The sequence below is a fragment of the Rhyacophila brunnea genome, unplaced genomic scaffold (genome assembly GCF_057557595.1).
Source record: "Rhyacophila brunnea isolate RB1 unplaced genomic scaffold, BYU_Rbru_1.0 scaffold_2, whole genome shotgun sequence".
Classification (NCBI taxonomy): domain Eukaryota; kingdom Metazoa; phylum Arthropoda; class Insecta; order Trichoptera; family Rhyacophilidae; genus Rhyacophila; species Rhyacophila brunnea.
Genome location: NW_028232859.1, coordinates 46,831,048 through 46,855,585, shown reverse-complemented (window position 1 = coordinate 46,855,585; position 24,538 = coordinate 46,831,048). Strand labels below are relative to the sequence as shown.

General features: G+C 34.2%; 1 protein-coding gene across 1 annotated transcript in view; it reads right to left on the bottom strand.

Moving 5' to 3' along the window:
* LOC147072422 (acetylcholine receptor subunit alpha-like) overlaps window positions 1-24,538 on the bottom strand; it is an 81,838-nt gene that overhangs the window by 39,051 nt on the left and 18,249 nt on the right. Inside the window, exons 4-9 of the mRNA XM_085947315.1 lie at window positions 24,022-24,205; window positions 21,131-21,347; window positions 16,207-16,341; window positions 12,226-12,304; window positions 10,378-10,492; window positions 9,956-10,079 (exon numbers count right to left, since the gene is read on the bottom strand). Coding sequence (XP_085803441.1) covers window positions 9,956-10,079; window positions 10,378-10,492; window positions 12,226-12,304; window positions 16,207-16,341; window positions 21,131-21,347; window positions 24,022-24,205 — 854 coding nt within the window. The remainder of the gene's footprint in view (window positions 1-9,955; window positions 10,080-10,377; window positions 10,493-12,225; window positions 12,305-16,206; window positions 16,342-21,130; window positions 21,348-24,021; window positions 24,206-24,538) is intronic.

Below are 24,538 nucleotides of genomic sequence, written 5' to 3'. Positions count from 1 at the left end.
TTTCAAGTCTCATATATCCCGAAAGAATACCGCACGTATTTAAAAAAAATACTATTATATAACAAGCAAATGAACGAGACTGTCAGTTAGTGGAGTTTGATGTGCAATCCGTACTGTATTGCCCTAAGTATAATGCCAAATATTCTACAAAATAAATTGGCTGTCTATCATCTAACAATATCTATTAAATGTTGCAAAAAATAGCGTACTGCTACATGTGGCACGAGGCCACTGCTAAAAGAGGATCTGTGGGTCTATTCTATGCTTATCGACCGCTAAAGTGATAAAGTGAAAAATATTATCAAACTTAGGGTAGGTTTGTATCAAAATATTAGCACTTATTGTAACAATCACACGAAGCCGGTTTTTATTGTTGCAATAAGTGCTATATTTTAACAGCACCTATCTTGCTGCTGTTAAAATATCGCACTTATTGCAACAATAAAAACCGGCTTCGTGTAATTGTTACAATAAGTGCTAATATTTTGATACGAACCTACCCTTAGTTTGATACTATTTATCAATTTAGTGTTCGATAAGTATAGAATAGACCCACTGAAGTAGCTTCGGGGATTCATGATTATTTAAAAAAAAAATGCTAATGGAAAACTTATAACTTTTTTTCTCGATACATGTTCCGGACAGAATAGGAATGTAAAGGTGGGAGAATTGTTTTTATATGCTGTTCAGAAATACGAAATACCTATCATCAATCGAATGTTTTTTCTCTCGAAGTGTTTGACCCTGTGTGCTCGTTTACAGCTGTTCGCATGGCGGGGATAAAGAAAACTAAAAATGCAACCCATAAAACCGTTTATGAAGAATTTGAAATGACCTAAAATATTTTTTTAAATTATGGTGTCTGCAAAAATGTATGCTTAATAAAAAATTAAAAAATAAATCAGCAACAGGCAATCCAGTAAATTGGTTGAAAATAATGTGGTGTTTATTTAGAAAGGATGACCCTGAACACATTTACTATAAATATGAACAGAATGATGACAATTTTCTTAAAATTGAAGTTATTCGATCGAATAGGAAGAAGGATATTGATATATTTGAATTAAAAACCTATGTTATTATATTAATACTATCGACCGAAGGTACTTGATAGAATTTGAATTTAAATTCTAATAAATTTAAGTTTTGTACTATTCCATTTGAGTCGTTTTTTGCGACCCGGGTTTTCGCCCATATGCTTCTTCTTGGTGAGTGCACATAGTGCCTGAAGATGCCGAACGGCAAAACCCAAAAAACAACTCAAATGGAATAGTACAAAACTTTAATCCATTAGAATTTGAAACCTATGTCTTTTAAGCCACTGCGCATTGCCACATACGCTTAAAGATCTTATAGATCTATGCAATTCTAAATAAATTCATGAGCCATATTCCATATTTTATAAAAACTTGGTTCCAGCTTCTTCTGGTGATTTTCCAGTGGAAAGTGACATGGAAGGCGACGATTGAATTCAATAACAGTATCAAGAATTACGTAATTCTCAACTCAACATACACTTTATGTATACACACAATATTTCTTATTGGCTCATTTGGTATTTATGTTAATGTCAGAAGGATGTAAGAGTGCCATTTTATTTTATTCTTTAATTTTATCTCATAATATAAAACTTTTTGTTTTTGTTAATTATAGTAAACTGTTGTTAACTCCATATAGTATATTTTATATCTAACAAAAAGTCAACATAATTATATTGTCAAATTGATATCTGCTGAAACTTTAAAAAAAATTCTCGATTATCTCAAAACTGTGTTTTTGTAGTCACCCCTTCTGACACTAAAACCCGAATATAACCTCAAATAAAGGAGTCTCAAAAATTTCTTTTGAACTCGCTCCACCAGAAGGTCATATTTGTATTGATGCGGAGCCCAAACAATCGACCCATCCTCAAGCCGGCTCCTAACTAGGGAATTATAAAGGATTTTTAATACAGTAACGTCCGAAAAGACCCGAGAAGTACGAAAGACAAAGCCCAACATTTGTAGCTCCTTTTTACAATTGATAGCTATATGGCCACTAAATTATATCCCACTGTCAAATGTAATGCCAAGATCCCTTATAGATGGTATGTGCGAAGGAACTCTGCCATGCATCAAACGTTGCAAAAAAATAATTGCGAGGCTCCGGTAAACGATAAAATATTGCATTTTTCAATATTGAAGTCTAGTTTGTTACGCCTGGCCTAATCTAATATAGTATCTATATCAAGTTGGAGTTGACGACAATCATCCAAGGTGACAACTTCCATGAAGCGTTTCAAGTCATCAGCTAACAACATAAACACAGCATTTTTAATGACCATTGCTATGTCATTTATAAAAATCGTAAACAGCAATGGCCCCAAGTTTGAGCCCTGAGGGACTCCAGAAAATGTATTGAATATCTGTGACCGGTAGACGCCGTACGATGCATAGTGTTGACGATTCCTAAAATAGCTCCCGAATAACTTTATTTCAGAAAACGATTGGACAATTCAATTAGTTGGAGTTTTTCAAACAAGATCTCGTGATTGACTCTGTCAAACGCGTTTGAGATGTCATTGTAGGAACACTCAACCTGAGGCCTCTGTCTAGTGCTGACGACACATCATTTACAAATACTATCAGGTTAGTTTCCGTTGATCGGCCTACTTTAAATCCATGCTGCTCATCCATTACAAATGACTCAATTTTTGGAGAAATCATGTTATGCATGATCATCTCAAGTTTATTTTCGGGTGCCGAAAGAACAGCTACCGGCCTGTAGTTCTCCACTGATGACTTGGTACCACTCCTATGGATTGGAGTAACCTTTGACATCTTCCACATTTCTGGAAAGATACCCGTCCCAATCACAAGATTAATGAAAGCGGGCCTTTAAAAGATGCAGAACTAACCTGCCATTAGTAATGCCAATTGGGAGGACAATAAGTATGTTTATTCAATTCGCTTCGGATATTGATATATTCCACTTTTTCGAGGTGAAATTAGGTGGACTTGTTTTATAAGTTTATAAGATAGGGTCTATCAACCTAGTTCACGCTGTGTGCTTCCATGTACTTTTATTTTTCTTAATTTATGATCGTATTATTTACTCACATTACCCCGTATTTTTATTAGAAAAATTGTCAACACTTACTTAATGTCATGTCGTGAACGCTTTGAATTTATAATTTGTCATATTCATGATAATGTAAAATAAATACATTTGAATTTCAAAAAAAAAATAAACTACCAATAGGTAGTAATTAAACAAAGTTAGACCATCCCAGTTGTATTATTATTCGTGGGTTGGGATAAGGGTAAGTCAGAAATTGTCATTTTTGAGATACAGAAAATACAAAGTTCAAAAATTCCCCACATTCCCCTATTTATACTTATGGTTTTTTGTGAGCAACAAGTCAAAGTACATGTAATTGGATTTCAAATATCTATCTTAGAAGTATTCTAACTATTTGTTTCATTAAAACTCAATTGGTTAAAAAAAAAAATTTACTAATCTATGTACGGGGTAATATTATAATATTTCCATAGTTAATCCGACTAATATTAGCAATAAAACACACATTTTATACATATATCTTATTGGTTTATTGAGAAATATAAATAAATTTAAAATTAGCATTTTTATAAAAAATGTGACTAATATTATTTAAGTGGTGAAAAGGCACTCAAACGTGAATATTATAAAGTTTCATCGTTATCATTATATGTACTTCAGTATGAATTTCTTCAATGGTATCTGGAAAAATATCCCTGACCGTCTCAGATGTCTCACTCCACTACTACTTTACCATGTGCGATCTTTCACAGTTTGTATTCAAAATGTTTAACATTTTTATTTGTATAGATTTTCCGCATTCTCCCGCTAGGATAGTTAGCCCCTGCTTGCATACTTTCCTGAATACATCGAGAATAATAATTATGTCACAAAATACCTATCTACCTAAAATGTTATAAAGTAGCCAGACCCAGCCTTAGGGCTTTCCGCCCTAGTTGATTTCAGGTGCCACAAAAAATAATAAATAAGTTTATTTTTAAATTAAATTAGGAATTTGATTGTAAGACATTTAAAATGCAGCGGTCTTGTGCAATAGAATTGTAGCATCATGGATTTTTTTATTTTGTGTTTATATTGTACTTAATATATCGTGGTACGGTATCGAGTCATGGACTCTGAGTCAAGGGAGCGGAAGGCAATGATGCCCTCGAAATATGGTGTTGGCGCCGAATGCTTCGTATTTCTTGGACCAGTGGCGCACCCAGGATTTATTATTGGGGAGGCCCAAGGAGGAGAATGTAAATTAGTCCCATAGGCTCTTTTTCTTCTTCATATAAATATTTTTACATATTTTCACAATACACGGCGATATATTTGTACAGTTTCTCCTAGTTTTTATTAAATTGGAGGCATAGTGGCGGTAACCGTTGAGCGTGTCATCAGCGACTGGCGGATTGGCAGTGAACAGCGACCATGCTGGACATGTGTACCTAGTATGCTAAAAGATTACTTAAATAATATCGGCTGTGCTACCCGCTTGGTCTAGAGCAGTATTTGCCAAAGTGTGGTACGCGTACCCCCTGGGGTACGGGAAGAGTTTGGTGGAGGTTTGCGCTGCACCGAGTTATGGCTACGCCTGGTGCAACAAGCATTAATACAATATCCATGCTAGAAGGTTTATCGCATGCGGAAGCAGAGCAATTGTTGGAATGATTAGCTTCAGACGGATTCTTGCAAAATAAATATAAGGAGTGTACTTAAACATCATTTAGGTTGCAAACGCAACATGTGTATCCAGTTTTAACAGAGACATTCCTAAAATAGATTTTGCCTTTTCCAACTTCATATCTGTTGCTTTTTCAGCATTTCGCGACCCGAGAACTACAGGGTTCTAAGTGAACAACTGCAGCAAAAAAGTTATGGGCTGTTGAAGTTTTGAAAGCTTGTATTTTGTTAATTGTGAATGTTTTCAATAATTTTTTTGATTGAATATATCAATGATGGTACTGTTATGTTGTAACTATCAATAAAACTACGTCAAAACTTGTTTTTAATGGTTAATTTTATATATCATAAATTCAGTTAGAACTTTGTCCACCTGAAACTCAAACAAATCGCCTTAACTACAAGGTACTAACTGAAATTTGTATGGAGATCCTGGTGATTCAGGACACATAGTTTCACTTTTCATGTTAAAATAAATAAAATTCTTGAAAGTTATCTAATATAATATTTTTTCCGGAGAAAATGTATGGAAATTGTTGGGAAAATGGGAAATTTGGAAAAACTAAAATATTTTTTTGTAATTTTTGTTTAATACCATTTTAAAATGAAAATTATGTTGAAAATATAATTTATTAAAAATACAAAACTATTGTTGATGCAACAAGCCCAATGTTTATTGTTCAATTTCAACTGACTTGTTGTCTGCATCTACATCAGATACATTTATTGTAATTGTGAATACAAGATTGTTGTTACTAATGGCTGAGGGAATGTTGTGTAAAAATTCTTCTATTAAATTATTCACCTCAGTTTTAGAATAATCTTCAAGCTAGCAAGAGCCATATCTTTCAGATCCATCATAACATCATAATGATATTGTATAATTAATATACTAAATCTCTATAGTGTGGGAATTCTCAAGAATTAGGGATTTTAGAATACAACATAACCACTTCTTCACCCCATCTACTGAGATTTGAAACATCTCAAATATTTATATCACTTCCAGGAAGACTTTTAAACCTAAAACATTAAAGCAATGAATGAAATAGCCTTAAAATACTCTCAATATTTAGACATTATTATTAACAAAAGGTTAAAGAATAAAGTGTACAATGTTCGTTCGACATTTACATTAATAAAATAATCAATTATGTAGGTATTGAAATGAACGGTTTGTGAATATGTAATTGTAACATCGTTTGTAACGAAATTTTAAATAATAACGATAATAAAATTAAATCTTACTTTCGTTTCATAATATTATAATAATTCATCTATTAGTGAGTTCACAATTTACTGTTAATAATATCAAATATCACGAAACATTTTTTGAGGTTATGTATCTCGAAGCTATAAAGCCTAAATACTCGTGGTTTATTGTTAAATACACTGCATGAAGTCTTAATAATAAATTTAAAATACAAAACAACAAGATTTTACTCTTCATATTGCAATTTAAACCATTTTAACAACTTTAAATGTATTCACAACCACGAAATGTCAAAGCACATAGAACTTTGTAGAACGACGGATCTTTTCAGATTATGATAGAACTCTGTAGTACCACAGATATTTTGAAAAGTGCACATAAAACTCGGTAGTATTGGGGTTTAATGAAAAAATATAAGAAATATTGACCTCATATTGATACAGTATGTAGATAATGTGACTTGGAAGACTGCCTCATTATTACTTTAGTTTGGCCAAAAATCGTCACTTAGAACCTTGTAGTTCTCGGGTCGCGATTTGTAGACATTACGTAAAAAAAGGAACATCCTTTTGGGTGTGGAACCGCACCTCAGATTAAAACTAATAACCAATGAATGTTATTTTTATAATATAACTTTTATTTATATTTTATTATGAATGAATTTTATTTTTCGTTTATTATTATTTTGTTTATGTACTACAAAAGGAATATATAAATATATTTTGATTGTTATTAAAGTACTTATATGCATTTTTCTTTGACGAGGAGTACTCAGTGTTACGAAAATTATAGAAGGGGTACACAGATGTCGAAAGTTTGGGGAACACTGGTCTAGAGAGCTACAATATTTATGCCGAATTCCACCGAAAAAAATGTTCTTTTGATTTACACCACCACCGTAGTGGGTGTAGTTGTTCTTTTCGCCGAATGTTTATCGTAGATTTTTGGTTTTTCAATATTAAGGTTCCAACATATTAATCTAAAATGGACAAAAAAGTATTATTGTATTTAAATTATACACAACCTACTCAATACAACACAGCCTAATATCTCGTTTATCGGTCTTTTGTCTATTGCACTCGGTGTACCTACACCATGGCCTCCACATCCTGAAACGGGCCCTCAGGCTAGGGCAGTGGTCGGAAAACTGCGGCTCTTTGGCCCCTTGAGTGCGGCTCTGCCACAGATGCTCTCTGCCATATTTGACATGGCTACATAGAAGAAGCAAAGAAAATGGAAGAGGATAACCGTAGATGTAATGTTGAATAGACCGAGACTTCGCGTTTATTCACAACTTAAATGGCTTACCGACCTGTATTTATGTGTCGGGAAAAATTGGCGCATTGAAATTTAAAAAGATACAACAAAAAACTCGTAATGTTGCGCTAAATATTCTGTCGATGATGCAAGAAAGAAAGCAGCTGAGGAGAAGAGTCAATAAAAATAAAGTTCTGTATTTAATTAGGTACTGAATAAAATCTGTCAACAATGTTAATATTGCAAGTTTTGTGGTTAGTAAAACGATTTCCAAGAGAGGAAATCAAGAGTAAATTAAGAAATCGATTTATCGATGAGAACCTGGAATCGTGCTTAAAATTAAATCAACAACATACGAACCTAACTTACCCAAACTTTACAAGGAGATGCAAGGCCATTATTCACATTGAGTTTGTCAGTAATTGTCATGATTCAATTGTATGGATACCTGACTTACAATTAAATTTTTATTAATAAATAAGATCATTATTACGTATGATATTCAGTTTTATTCAGTGTACCTACCTATAATTTAATTAGGACTTAAAACTTTAACTAAAGTTTATTAAGTAAATTAGCAGTGTACCTACTTACTACCTACGTATATAATTTAAGTTTAAGAAATTTGGCTCTCAAAAGAAATCTCAATCGTTGTACTGTTGATATTTGGCTCTATTGACTAATGAGTTTGCCGACCACTGGGCTAGGGTATTTGACGTGCCCCATATCCACCGCTTAGATTAAAGGCAGTGTGAAATACTACATTAACGTTTTTCAAATTATGTTTTAGTTCAAATTGAGGGTACTTATACAGTGAATTATTGGCAATTTTCTATACATCTACTTTAATAATGGAGATGTCGAGTATCGACACATAATAATCAGAAAATATATTGGACAATTATATAAATTAAAATGTTCATAGTCATGAAGTATAATAGCGCCGCAGGCGACTTTTTTTACTATTAAAGCTAATTTATGATGTGTGTTTATCTCACTTATCTGGTCAACCCGACACGCCAGGCCCCCCACAGCCCGGGCCCCCAGGTAAGAGCCCTGTCAACCCTCCCCAGCCATGACCTATACCACTCCGGAATTCGGGTGGACAACGAGAATTTCATTAGGGAACGGGTTTCTAAAAAAACCTGACATTAGTGTTTCGAAATTTTTGTATTAGGAATTAAAATCTAAGAAATTTTACTAAAAAGGGTGCTGGAGAATTACAAATCATTTTTTGCCGTGTTGTTTGTCTAAGCCCAAGGTATAGTTTATTGGCTTTCGATTTCAATGTGTAAAATCATTCTGATGATTTTCATATTTTGGGGAGGGCCAAGGCCCCCTGCCCCCCCCCCCTGGGTGCGCTACTGTCTTGGACAGAGCACAGGACGAACCATTTAATATCCAGAGACTGCAAATAAAGAAACTTGTCTCGATAATTTGTTTGAGACGCATTCTGATTTTTTTTGGGCAAATTGTTCGGCGCGGATCAGATAACCTACTAGAGAGACTGGTTGTTTTGGGTCGCTTTCAGGGAAGGCTAAGCAGAGAAATAGCATCGGCGCGCTGTAGTAAAGGAGCTGACATGGGGTAGCCTTCACTCTGTCCTGAGAGAAGTAGAGGATTAAGAGAGATGGAAAGTCTTGTTCCCTCAAAAGATGACAGAAGTTCAATGTGGCCACGATCGTTACACTTGGTCTGGTTCGTCGGGCGGTTGGGAGCCACACAAAATCAACGTTGTTGTGAAGATGGTCACTACGACGAAAATGGCCAAAAGTGCCCGGTCTAGCACCATCGCCACTTGTCGCCATTCCTGCGCGGCTCGCTGCCGCCGGTCCGTCAGGACGCGTCGCTTTTCCGCGCGATCGGCGGCGTCGGCCAGGCGACGGACGCCCTGCGTGCACGTCGCTCGGTCATTGCACTCTGGGAACATTAACAACTGCGCGTTTTACATTGTTTTAAAAGTCTAAAATAATGCGTTGTTACCATTCAGTCAAATTCAATATTAATGATTTCTTCTCTTAAAATTAACCCGTTACCTACAGAAATGTCCTAAGTTGATCGACATATTATTATCATAAACAAAGTACAAAGATTAAAATAAATAGGCTTGAGTGTTGGGAATATCTGGTGTTGTATAGTGTGTGTGTTGAGTGGACTGCCAAGAACATATCAAACTTGATCGATCTTTAAAAGCAAAAACTATAAAATGTAATGCACGGCGATTTTCTTCGACGCAAATACCGCAACCGTGCCATTGCTAAGAGACAAGTAAATTAAGGTAGCAATTGCAAATATCCATTATCTATGGTAGATTTCATGGTCACGAAATTGCATGTTTTATTTATCGTAGGGGCCACAAATTGAATTGGTTACGTGGACCATAAATAGGGGATTTGGATGACCGTGTGACGATAAAGCCGTTTTCCTACGTCATCTTATCAGTCTAAAATAAATTATTATCGTCATTTTTTGTATTTTGTTTTGACACTAGGCGCAAAATAATGCGAGTAGCGACTTTTTTTAAAATAAAATAAAAATAAACTATACAGCCAATTAAATAAAATATATATTTTTTTAAATTGAGTAAAATCTTCTAATTAAGAGAAACTCTTGGCAGCTCGCTCACCCCACATAGGTACTATGCAACATCAGATATCCTTTACTGAGATGCGTAACCTTACAAATGTGCAATATTTCACCTCTCTTCATTCACTCGCTCTATCACACTAGTGAATTAAGAAAGCGCCATAACTGTTTTACCGTCAATATTATTGGAGCCCTGTCTTAAAATAAATTTGTGGGAAATATATGGAGGCGCCACTCCTTCCAAATCCACAACCCACGTCCCATCACTATCCAACCGGCTTCCAGTTTGAGGTTTCACCTGGATAAATTAATTATTTTTATTAAATGCACACGGCAAATACTTTAAATATAAAATTGCACATTAGTTAAATTATAGTACACTAAATAATAAGACGCAGTATACCCATGTATTATTTAGGAAAGGAGTACGAATTTAATTATGTTGCATACAATACAACTGGAATGAGGTTGAATGCAGGTTTGCGAATCCTCGGGAATAATCTATCGATCACCGGTCAGTGTGTTTTTACATACAACCTGAAGACTTAATCGTGCGATAAAAGGTCATGAAGTTTATCGTATAAGTCTTCCCTCACCTGAGTTTTGTTTTTATCCTGTGCGGTCCCCTCGAAGCTAATGAACATTAGCCGAGCCAATTTGCACAGTATCAAATCTCGAATCGGTTCCGGTACTGATGTCCCGCATACCCCTCTTTTGGAAAGAATATAAATATAGTATTACCACAATGTGACGACAAATTGGACAGTAAATCATAACCATTATTTTTTTTTTATCTATAAAGCATGCATTTGTGTATCGAAAATTGAGCTATTTAGCGTATCTCATCCGCTCTCGGTGCATTGCGAAGGCTTTTCCTTGATACGTTTACTATAATAATAAAGAATAAAGATAATTGAATTTTACATCTTTTAGTTCAGCCTCCATTATAAAGTCGATCCACACCAAGTTGCTTTGATTTTGTTCGGGCAGTCATTTTGAAATCTGTGTCGCGTGACCGTCAAAACGCACTGTGTTATTTAACTTTTCCATTTTAGAGGAATTTGAAAAGTACAAGCCGAAATGTACCTTAATTTTTGATCATAAATATTGACGGTTTTTGGCTTTCTAAAAACTTATTTGTTGGATATCGTACAGCTAGCAAAAATATTTATTTAAATACACTGTTATTATTATCTAACTCAAAATTGTTCGAAACCTGTTTTACGGGGTTTTGAAACCAGATGCTTATTTTCTCGATACTTGTTAACTTAATTATGTCGCCTGCTTTTGGTCGTTCTTTAGGTATTTGAATAGGTATTTTTTATACTAGATGAGGAAAATGATACAGAATTGAGAAATTAGATACATTTATAGAAAGAACAATGTAATAAATTACAAACGTACGAAATCCTCGAATGTGAAACGAGAAATGTTTTAATTCTTCAAATACCCGAACCACTTGCATGTCTCGGATAACTTAGATATCAGATATCTTGGAAACCATTCGTTATATTATGCTCTCCTAAGGTGCAGAATTAGCGTGTCATTATTAACACACGATATATGTATGTCACCTCAGAGAAATATATAACCACTTGAAAAAAATTGGTGTGTACTTATGTACGCGCGTTAGAAGTTATACTTCTTTGGCGTAACAAAACAAAATAAGCCGTTACCTGAGTCTATTAATATTACAGTGGATTAGGTTGATGTAAACATACGCGATTCATCTGTCTCTCATATCGCACGCGATAATTATAATTTAATTATTGTATTGGACCAAAACTGATCTTTGCCAAACAGCGGTTATAATCGATTCAAAAGTGCCCATGATGAATTAAAATTATTTACCAACTCAACATTCACAAAATTTATTTATTTAATGATATATAATTTTAAATACAGTTTTATGAATATAAATTAACAGTGTAGAATGTTAGTCTCCAGAAATTTGTTTATAAACATATATATTTTTATGACACAATATTGTTTATATATACAACACGTACTCTTTACTTGGTTGTATTGAACGACTAACTAAATGCCACTATGCGCATGTGCATATACTGAATGATGCATGAAATAATAAATTATGTGTTTCATCGGCGCGCGCAACTTCGTCACATGCCAAAATAGATTATGTGTTGCATCGGCGCGCGCAACTTCGTCACACGCCAAAAATACACTCTGATCTGTTTTCCCAAACGCACCAAAAGAAGTATAACTTCAAAAATCTATTTTGAATAGTCTCCCATTTGTGTGATATAAATATAAAATAAAAATATATTTTAAATGCTCCATTGTCCCATGGTATGAAAAGATCAAGTTATGTCGTGATACCTCAAGCATAAGATTTTTCTAATTACCCTGCATTTTAAGGAAGGTGTACTTAGTTTACTCCAAATTTCAATCAATTAGGGCGTAATTTGATGAAGTTAACCTACCTGTGATACACGTTCAGTGTGACAACGGAGAGTGCGGTAGCGAACGACACCAGGCAAATAGTAACAAAATAGTAAACACCTGGAACAAAATAGATAGATGAGTAATTAAGGGAGTCACACGACCAGCTTCCACCCTTCGACTAGCTCAGTGATTTAAATAGTTCAGGGCGGTCAATAGAAGCTGGTTTTTTAGTTCGGTAGAGCACGTTCAGTGTACGGTAGGTCTTTACAGTTGAGGTAAATATAGGACGTCGGGGTGATAAAAATAATGAACGCCATTGGCGGCCTTAGGCCCGAAAAACTGGTAGGTCAATTTTGAATATATTATTTTAATTTGCCTTTTCGTTGTATACTTAAAAGACGTATTGCAAATTGACTTTTTATACATTATATAATAAGTGCTAGAAATTTTTATAGATAGGTACCTACTTACCCTTCAAAAAATGTCCATTTTTCATAACGCCAACCCATCGTTACCGAAATTGCACACAACGCGTTATAATTTTTTGTAAATTAAGTCCACTTTTCTTTCTTTACTTTTTGAAAAATCATCAATCACACGATTATAAAAATTGTCTATTTTTCCCACATATTTTTTTTCAATACTGAGCATTGCAAGAGCGGTCAGTCTATCTTGGCCCATCGTATTGCGTAGAAAGGTTTTTATTATTTTGAGAGTGGAAAAACATCTTTCACTTTCAACTGTTGTCATTGGTATGACGCAAATAAATTGGAGAACTTTGATCGACTCGGAAAATGTTTCGTTGAAATTATTGCTGAGTAAAAAATGTAGAAGAGAAACTGCACTATTAGCGCCATGCAAATCATCTTGTTGATAAAACACCAATAATTCATTTTTTAACTTGGTTTTGTTTATTTCTTCTAACTGTTTTACCAAATTTACTTGACTTGTGGGAAAATTATTTTTAAAATCAGTGTAATTTTCTTTATTGAACAAATCGGATATAATGAGATGATCGTTGGATGTGAATCGTGCTTCTATTTCCACTATAATTGTATCACAGACTTTAATTGCTACTGCGTTGCTATTGTCATCTATCCGTCGCTTTTTATGTTCACCCGTTGCACAGCTGTGCATGTGCAACCACATATCCATTCGCAAAAATGATAGCTTTTCTTGTTGAAATATCTGTTAACATCTTTGCTTTTCTCTTTCGTTGTTTGAACTATTTTCATATCCGGCATGTACCTGCCTAATATCTTCGCTTGTAGACGTTTATCATAGTTAAATGTCTCATTCTTTATTTCGTTTAAAATATAATCCACTGAATTAGACATTTTGTGTCAGTTCAAACAAATAAACCGTCGTAAATTCTACAAAACTTCACAAAAATGTAATAAATCACTAAAAACCAAACTTTGTGTGTATATTCGTATAATAACTGCACCAAAAACTATTTACATACGTTTAAAACAACCAAAGACATTCGTCGAAAATTGTCAACTGTCAGAAAAAATACATCATACAATAATCTCTGGCGTGGCAGTAGCAAGGGACCCTAGTCGACTTTATCATTCTGTTTCACATAATTAGCTGAAAATATTTTTTGTTTCACACTCGGACAATGGCCGAGAGGCATATATCCACGCATCCTTGGAACTTAAAGCGTCGAATATTGTTTTATATCTTTCTTTGTCTAATGTATGAAAAATGAGAGAGAAAATTTTATAAAAATTCTCAGTTTGGGTCAAGAATTGAATTGCCGGACGTTGGTGGCGAATTATTGCCCATCGAGAATACAAAACAAAAACACAGCGTACGCCTTATAATTTCAAATCCACCGATTATTATTAATATTATTATATGACATTGTACATATTATTAATATTATTATGTCGATTGTAAGGTATTTATTTTGGGAGGACAATGACCGAATGACCTAATGGAAGAGCCGCGCTTGATGAACGCACCAATTAATCGACGCAAAGGTCAACAGTTTTTATTATTCATTAGGGTTCACAAAAAGTTACATACACAACACAATACACAATTATTAAGTTTTCACAGTTTATAACGTTACAGGCACATTTGAGATCAAAGGTCGGTCAAAAGATCGCTGAATATTAATTAATTTTTTACGGGTCGATTAATTTATATTTTTTTAACAGTGGTCGCTCGGCTACACTATTATTTATAGAAGGGTTATCTGAGTTAATTTCTTCGATTTTTAAATTCTTCAGACAGCTATGGGCGCCTTGTGTAGACAACGAAAAATGAACAAATCGCGAGCCACGTCACTTAACTGATACGAGAAGTCGGTACGTTCTCGATCACTTTTGACTAACCGAATAGATTCCTGTCGATACAGAAATCGTTTTAAAAGAAAGTATGTAAACAGCACAAATTATATTTTTTTCACAAAGTCGACTCTAAGCGGGTCACGAAGCCCGTCAGGGGTCGAAGGCTGGATCTTACTGCCTTGCCAGCCTGGACACCTACCGCGTGCCGCGGCCATGTCTCCTTTTTTTGGTTTTATCGCTGTCCCTCTCAATCTACCCCCGAACATTCACCCCTCTCTATCATTCTCGCCCGCGGCGGGTACCTTCGGCTTTTACCCACCATGGTTTTTTTTCCCGCCAGGTAGCCGTGTTACTGAATTCGGGGAATTGGGCTCAAAAGGAACAGCATTAGGTATGGTCTTTGAAATATTCGAAAACGACTATAAATATTAATCCTACGTGACCAACCTTTATCTCAATCATCTAGTATTTTTTTACATTTTTAGTTAATAAATACAAAGCATCTTATTCATAGAGCGGCGATAGAAGGACTTTGGCTTAGCGGACTATAAGAACCATGAATGTGGCATCCATATATTTGCTCTATTTTGCCCTTAAGGGGTCCTCCATTCACGTAGAAACGTGGAGGTATCATATGTATTGAGTTATTATATTTGTTACAATAAATTAGCCGTCTAAACTGTCAAATTGTCTATCTCGCTCTAAAAGTTTACACAGTCAAGAGAGGTGCTATTTAAATATACTTACCACTTTTTGACAGTTCAGCCCATCTATTATATACACAAGGCTGCTATCAGCATGTTTTTACAGTACCTACCTTTACTAAGTTAACTTTTAGCGCGAGACAGACAGTTTTGACAGTTTAGACGGCTAACTTATTGTAACAATTATAATACCTCGATACATAAATATGATAAAACTATCCTCGATAGCCGCTGATATCAGCCTTGTATGTAGAATAGATGCGCAAGTATAATCCTCAGCACCTCTCTTTTCTGTGTTATCTTTTAGAGTGAGATAGACAGCTTAGACCAGTGTTCTTCAACCGGTGGTCCACGGACCGACTAAAGCTTTCACCATGCTATCAAACGACTATATCGCTAGACGATTCGGGGAATCCGCACTGGATGAAATGCTGGGAGAATTTTTGAATGCTGCTAACATTAACCAGAAAGTCATATTCAAAATTATAAGCCATCATTTAAAAGCGTTAGTTCAGCTAACTAAGAAAAAAATATATATATGAAAATAAAAAAAATAAGATCTACGTAAAGGCCTCTAACCTCTGGATTAATAATCCCTTTCTGGAAGATATTAAATCATGCGCACTTGATCCTCGTGAGAAAGAAAATTCGATCAAGATAGCAGCTTTGTGTACAGAATAGATGCGCAAACGGTTAACTTATTGTAACAATTAACCACCTCAATACATAAATATGATAAACTACCCTCGATAGCAGCCTTGTGTATGTAATACATGAGCTGGACATATATTATGAATCTTAAAGACAATAATTTAAAAGTTTCACAAAAGCAAAAAAGTGTAAGTACATATTGTTTTTAATTAAAATTATTACACCAACACAGTATTTATGATAATTTTAATTATAACTAGCTGAATTAATACGAGCCGCTACTAATTAACTATTATAGCAATCAGTAGATTTTATATAAACTAAAAATAAAAGTTTAAATAAAACAATTAAAATATTTACTCACTTATCAGTGGCGTAGTTTCACTAGGGGGCAGGGTTTCTCGAATGGACATCAGGAATACTGTCATAGAAAGTAAAGCACTGATGCCTAAAGTCACTTTTTCGCCTGACTCTGATGGTACATAGAATACCAGCAAAGCTGAAAACAAATAATACATATTTTTTATAGTTATATTCTACGATAATTGGATTATTTTTGTTGACAGCTGTTTCGGGCTATGAAGCCTTCTTCAGAACGACACTGGGAAAACTGGTTTCTTAAACGTGGAACTAAATTTTTGTAGCTAACAAAACGTGACAGAAAGACAACGTGTATTTTAAATGTAGTTAGATGGCAAAACATGATACTTATGTCCGTTGTTTTGGCATATTAAGTTATATATATTTTCAGACTCGTCTCAATGAGATCTACAAGATATCAAATATAGTATGTCTAGGCATTGTAGGTTGCGAGAAAAAATATCTGTGAATACGTCATTTGTTCATTGTTTGAATATTTTTCGAAGTTTAAAATTGCTCTCCTGAACAATTTAGAAAAAATGGACATATTATTATAGTGTGTTGCCATTCCTATACAGCAATGTTTCTCAACGTGGGGCGTACGCCCCACCGGGAGGCAGTTAGAATGTTTTGGGGAGCAATGTGCAAATCATTAATATTACGTACATTTTTTTTGTTAAAAAACGCATTTTCGAAAATATTTTTTTGATATTACAATCTTGACTCCGAGAAAATTACTGTTGCCATGCCCTTCATAATATTAAGTTAAATGCGGCGCTTTAGCGCTGTAAATGATGTGTTATTAAATAAAGAAATCGTTTTGATATCACAAACTTTGGAGATTTAAGATTAAAATTAACCAAATTAGTACTAACCTCACATAAAAACTCTTTGCAGCCACATCAAGAACCTCGATCGACCAAGATCGCACTATTTATTTTGTCTTCCAAGTTGTACATCTAATATAATATACATAAGTACTTATTTACGAAAGTTAAATTAAAAATAGTATTACCTTTGTGCATTTTTTATTTGAAGCAATTCTTTTTTTTCAGAATTTGTTAGTTAATCATGAAATTTTGATAGGGGGGATAGAGATTTTTGAAGCGTTGAAGTAAGGCATGACACAAATAAGGTTGGGAAATACTGCTCTACAGGTATTATGTTTCATTTTTTTACTTTTCACTTTATTTGTTGGTTAGTTATTTAACTTTATTATCATTTAGTTTAATAGAAAGAATGTACGGATTTAAAATATGTTTGGGAAATATACCCAATATAGTCCATATATAACAAAATCTTTCATGTAAAATAAACATGTGCCTACCCAAATAAATAATAAGCCGAACCCTACATATCTTTAGAAATCTTTTTAACGTTTTGTTTAATAGATATTTTTAATTAAATTATTTTTTATTTAACTATTTCTTTTATTCAACGAATAATTCACAAGATTTAAGAATGTACCATTATAATTATTGAACATACGTAATTTTTAAAAACACTTCTGAGAAAATATATTATAACCAATAGAAAAAATCTTTTTCGAAAAAAGTGAGACATCCGGCAGGAATCGAACCTGCATCTCTTGGGTTTACGCCCCGTCCGCGCGTTGTCCACTATGCTACTGGGTGACATACTAATTACGACAAATCTCGAAAAATAAAAAAATACAAACAGTATTAATTCTCCACAACTACCAACTCGAAAGCAAAATACTACTTTTTATAAAAAAAATGCAATAAAAAATATATAAGTATATATATAATATATTTTGACAATTATTAATAACTTACTTTCCATTTTTCCACAAAAAATGGTTTTTGTCTCTCCTGTAAAAATTGCGCAATCTTAACACTTATCTTTACGCGCGTTAACATAATTTTACTCCCTACTTAAATTATAGTTTGTCAATTTATGGCTACGGCCGTATGTTGTAGCTTAACCACTGGGGAATGCCAAAAGAAATGGCGTATTTCAAAAAAACACTACCTTATTCTTAGGTCAATAATTATTATAAAGCAATCATTATACGTAGGATGTTTATCACACTTGAATGGTCAAAGACTTATAATTAGTATCTTTAAAATTATCTTCCATTTTTTAAATAATAAAATGCCTAATTCTTGTCAAATTTGGGATCACAGAGATTATCAATATAATTTTTTATCGTAAATATTTCGCTATATTAATGTCGATATAAATTATACTGATAGTTTTATAAATGCGTTTAAAAATTAATAAATGTAAAAAATCTTAACACCCCTGCACATTTATGTACTGAAATATGACTATATTCTAAAACATTAGAGCGAGGTTTAAAAGAATACTATTTTATGTAATAAAAATACTTTATGCATTCATGTTTAAAATAAATATAAAGGATAATAAGGCTTCAAAATTATATAAATAGATTATCTACAACGTTTAAGGTATGTCCAGGATCATGCTTTGAAAATAGAAAAAAGCTCAATTTTGACCCACGCTGAGCACGTCCGCCCTTAACACTTATCTTGAATTGCGCAAATTTTACAAGAGACAAAATCCATTCATTGACAAACGATAACTGAAGTAGAGAGTAAGATCATGTTAACGCGCGTGTTTGAACATGTAGGTACCTAACCGCAAACACGATTATTTTTTTTTGGTTCAAGGTCAAAATAATCTTAATTAAGGTAATTATAATTCTTGGAAACAATTCGTTTATTTTATATAAATCACAAGAGATTCTGAAAAATTTTGAGATCTTTTATTTTGTCAGAACGGTGCGCGGATAATTCTGCTTTGTACGTGACAACCATGTAGTTTAGTGCTCGTCCGTGGTGGTTAGGCGGGCGCGGGGCGGCGGCGGGGCGGGCAACTCAAAAGTATGAACACGTCTCGACGTGTCCGTAGACAATGCGCGGGGACGGGTGTTCGCGCGTGTTGTTTTGGCGCGTCTAGCTCAACGCAGGCAAGATTGTACATGCGGCGGGCTCTTCCCATACTGCGCGCATAGAGGTGTCCGCACTGAACAGTGTTGCCATATTTTGAAAGTGGAATTATAGTACAGAGCCTCCAAAATTATAGTATTTGGAGATAAAATATAGTACGCGTTGTCATCTGTTGAAAATGAAAATTTTCCCAATTTTTCATAGTCGGCTCGTTTTTATTAGTCGTCGCGGGCCGCAGGTTCCCGATTTTTCGTGGTCGGCTTGTTTTTTTTGGGAAAAATATTTCGCCGCGGGCCGCAAATTTCCAAATTTTCGAAGACCACTCGATTGCGAAATGGCAAATGCAAAATTATAGTACTTTTACATAAAATTATAGTACGATTTTCAAAATTATAGTATTTTCGGCGTACTATACCTATTTTATATCGTACATAGTACGCGGACCAAAATTATAGTACAAATACTATAATTATAGTACGGTTGGCAACACTGGCACTGAATGGACGGGCACCGACGCGGGAAACGAGCGAGTTGCGGGTGTCTCAAACCATCATGAGCTTACCGCGTGCGTCTGGTGTATTTATGGTATTATTTTCACAAAGCATAGATAGTGCAAAGTGATGTAAAGTAGGTATACGTTTTATAACGTTGCACTTTTCACTACACTGATACGCCTCTTTGCCTTATTACGTCGCATAAAATTATATCAAATATATATAAAAATTATATATTCACTTGTATTAATATAATATGTAGTACTAAATAAATATATATTATGTAAAAATAATATCTTTACATTTCAATAATTCTTAACGCACATATAATATTGTATACTTATTTTACTTATAGTTATAAAGGTAGGTACATAAAAAAATGTTTTTTTTTTGTCTATAATTATTCAATATTCTTTCTCATTTATCTCTTTATCTAATTTCTCTGTATTTAAATTTTAATGTGATTAACTATACTTATTATAATTTATATGGAAACTTTGCTTGTTGCAATATCTTTTTCTAGTCTATTTTATACATATTTGTAGTCTATGTAACTGTTTGTTTTCCTTCATAAAAAAATATAAACATAATAAAAATAAAATATATTAAGTAGGTACATCATTTCCATCCTAGAGCCGGGGTGCAAAGTTATGAAGCGTACATTCTACACCTACATTCACACCATATGAACCGAAAAGTCTTTTTTAAACTTTAACTTACATATTATCCAATATATAATCAAATTATAAAATCGACCAAGGGTACTTGATGGAATTTGAATTTAAATTCATAAATATAAATTTACCAAATAAACAGGAATTAACTGTATCAGATGACAGTGTATATTCACCATTGGTGGTGTTTGAAGATGCCAAAAGGCGATAGTCGGATCACAAAAAATTACTCAAAAAGAATAGATAAAAACTTAGATCAATTAGAATATACCTAATCAAATATTTTCTCATGTTACTCTTTTTCGAAAAACTTGTCTGGTTGTTCCCGCAGTTTCTTGTATAAGTTATAAAATTCTTCTGCTAAATTAGTGCTTTCCATATTGATTTCATTGGCCCCATATTTTGGTGCAAAGTTTTGCCATTTCAAATAGGAGTTTTCCAGTAAAAACTTTTCTGTGTTTATGGTTTCCTATCCCTGATTTGACGCTGAACACGACTGGACGCGCGCGGGCTACTACGGACACTCTACCTGTGCCCGTCCCCGCGCCAATTCCGCGTCGAAGACGCCCCATGACTACGGCCAAGCGCTTAGGCCCGTCGTACATTACGACGACCAGACATTACATCAAATCGCAAGAAGTCGCAGTCTAGGTGTATATTGCATAGACATAGACGTTTCAATCATGAGAATATTAGGGGGATGTGGTGGTGGCATACGTTCGTTAATCGGCGTAACGATCAAAATACATAATGTCATGTCATAATACTCCACTTATGGAAACAGCACGACAAAAAAGAAAAATATTATTACTTATATTAATTCTTACCTATTCCGTTGATAAGTATACAGGGTAGAATCAAATTAAAAACGTAGAACAATGGCCTGCGGCGTAATTTTATAACGTAAGTAATGTCCGGATATGGTTCGGGGCAGCAGGAATAAGAGAGGACATGTTTCTTGGCGTAGAAGCTCACAAGATCGAATTCACCGTTCGTTTGGTAATTGCTCGTGTCGCCTTGGTCCGATTCTTGCAAAAGGTCTATCTTTAATAAAACAAAACATTATGTTTATCTTATTAAAAACATTTTATGTAAATAATATAAGGCGATCCCGGTTACGTACTATAAGCATTCCTACTATTATAGCCATTTATGAAAAGGAATATCCTTTAATATTTTCATGTAACCAAAAATCAATTCACTTTCATCAAAAAACATTTGAGAAATCAGTAAAGCAATCGATTTAAATGTGTGAATTACTGTACAATAATGAATTATCTGCAAGATATTTTCTTACTTCTACTTAACGGCCCACGTGCTCGTCGTAGGTCGAAATTCAGATTTTATTGTATTTTCAAACCATGATCCTGGACACTCATAAATTGACAAACTATAATTAAAGTAGGGAGTAAAATGATGTTAACGCGCGTGTTTGAACATGTACCTAACCGATTTTTTTTTTATTTTTTTTAAACGGTACATGTTCAAACACGCGCGTCAATATCATTTTACTCCCTACTTCAATTATAGTTTGTCAATTTATGGCTACGGCCGTATGTTGTAGCTTAACCACTAGGGAATGACAAAAGAAATGGCGTATTTCAAAAAAACACTACCTTATTCTTAGGTCAATAATTATTATAAAGCAATCATTATTCATAAGATGTTTATCACACTTGAATGGTCAAAAACATAGCTTATAATAAGTATCTTTAGAATCATCTTCAAATGTGTTAATCTTGCCAATTTTTTGAATAATAAAATGCCTAATTCTTGTCAAATTTGGGATCACAGAGATTATCAATATAATTTTTTATCGTGAATATTTTACAAAAATTATCTCGTAATAAATTATTCTAATGGTTTTATAAATGCGTTTAAAAAATAATAAATGTAAAAAATCTTAACACCACTGCACAGTTATGTACCGAAATATGACTATATTCTAAAACATTAGAGCGAGAGGTTTAAAAGAATACTATTTCATGTAACAAAAATACTTTATGCAGTCATCAAATGTTTAAAATAACTATAAAGGATAATAAGGCTTTAAAATTATATAAATAGATTATCTACAACGTTTAAGGAGTGTCCAGGATCATGGTTTGAAAATACAACAAAAACTCAATTTTGACCTTCGACGAGCATGCCCCTCCTTAAGAGTATAGACCCCACTAATTGATGAAAAAATTTAACTAATCAATAATTATCCGGCAAACAATAACGGATAGAAAAGCTTTTTTTATTTTCAGGAAATCTTTTGATGTAAGAATGTTCCGTTTTAAATTAATAATGAAACGTAAGCACACAAATTTGACATTTTAAAGGTTTAACAGTCGTTTGTAGATAGTTTCTTTCTGCATACTTACTTACACAGATTACCAATGTTGTTCCAACCATTTTATTTCAAACTGTTCCACAATTTTAACTGCTTTAATAGTGAGTCGGTATTACTCTTGTGTAAAGTATTATTCCAATAAACTATCATGCAATACAATAATATATTGTATTATACAAATTATGTTATAATTCGCACCGTGAGTGTAAAACCAAGGCATCTGCAAATTTTACAATTTCGAGATTAAATGCAAACAACTGCAAAAGTCGTGAACTTGATAATGTAAACGTAAAGTAACTGAAAGAACATGCAATATAATGTAGATATCATCATCATCATCAGCCGGGGTCAATCCACTGCTGGACGAAGGCCTCCCCAAGCTTTTTACAACTCTCTCGATCCTGTGTCGTTCGCTGCCACGTATTTCCGCCGAACTTTACCAGTTCGTCAAGCCAGCGGCTTTTAGGGCAACCCTGTGGCCGTTTTGTGCCCTTTTGGTACCACTGGAAGACGGCATTTGTCCAGCGGCTGTTTTTTCGGCGAGCAATGTGCCCTGCCCATCTCCATTTCAGCTGTTTGTCAACGTCTATTACATCGCGTACTCCTGTCTGCTTCCTAACCCATTCGTTTCTCTTACGGTCCTTTCGTGTGATGCCCAACATACACCTCTCCATGCCTCGCTGTGCGACTCTTAGCCTTTGGAAATCTCTCGTGTTGAGGGTCCACGTCTCGCAGCCATACGTGAGCACGGGTAGCACACATTGGTCGAACACCCTACGCTTAAGACACAATGGTAGGTCACTTTTGAAGATACTATTCAGACGTCCGAAAGCACTCTATCCTAGCTTTGTTCTTCGAGCAATTTCATCGTGCATGCTTCCTTCTGTGGACACCAGCTGCTGTCCGAGACGGACGTAGCTGCTGACTTGCTCGAGTTGGGTGCCATTAATACAGATAATCGCAGGGTCTGGAAAACAGTTCCTCATCACTTTTGTCTTTGAGACGTTTATCTTTAGGCCGACCGTTTGACGGTCTAATGTAGATATACATACGAAATGTTATGGTTTTTTTTTTAGAAACTCTATTTGTCCTAACAAAAGTCCTAATGAAAGACTTCAAACCCTAATATTTATACCAAATATGTCTTTTGCAGATGCCTTGGTTTTACACTCACGGTGCGAATTATATATTTTACAATATATTATATTTGTAAACATTTTGCAGAGGTGTATGAAGAAAATAATATGTACCTAATCTTTACTACACAACCTTCGTAAGTGGTAAAATGTAAGTCGTTGGTGGATTAATACGACTCAATTTGGTCGCCAACCTGCAATATAAAACGGCACTGGAAGAAGAATATTATAAACTTATATTTACTTTGTATCCGTCGTATGTCCATGACGCCCATTTTTGGGTACACATTTGAATATCAAATGGGAAGAATTCGACATTAATATTACACGACGATCTAAAGATGCCGCTACTTAGCAAAGTGACATCACCTGTATGTGAGACAATCACATTTGTGTTGAGCACAGATGTAGGATATTGCGGATCAGCACTGAAAAGAGGAAGTCAATATTACACATAACATGGAATTGTTGAATACAGGTTTTTGGGAATTGTGACATTACAATGAGAGAATATATTATTACCATAACCGGGGACAATTAGAAACCTAATTTAAAATTGGGCATACTGAACTTAACGTGTATTTGACACCGATGGATACGAAATGTCTAATTTGTATTCTCCTTTTTAATAGACCTCAACTAATACCGTGGCGTATGGTATCCAATCCAGTATAAGATGTCTCCGATCATAAAATGCACTCTTGTTTTTAAATACCAATATTAAAATTGAAATTAGTCGTTATAAAATATAGTAGGTATAT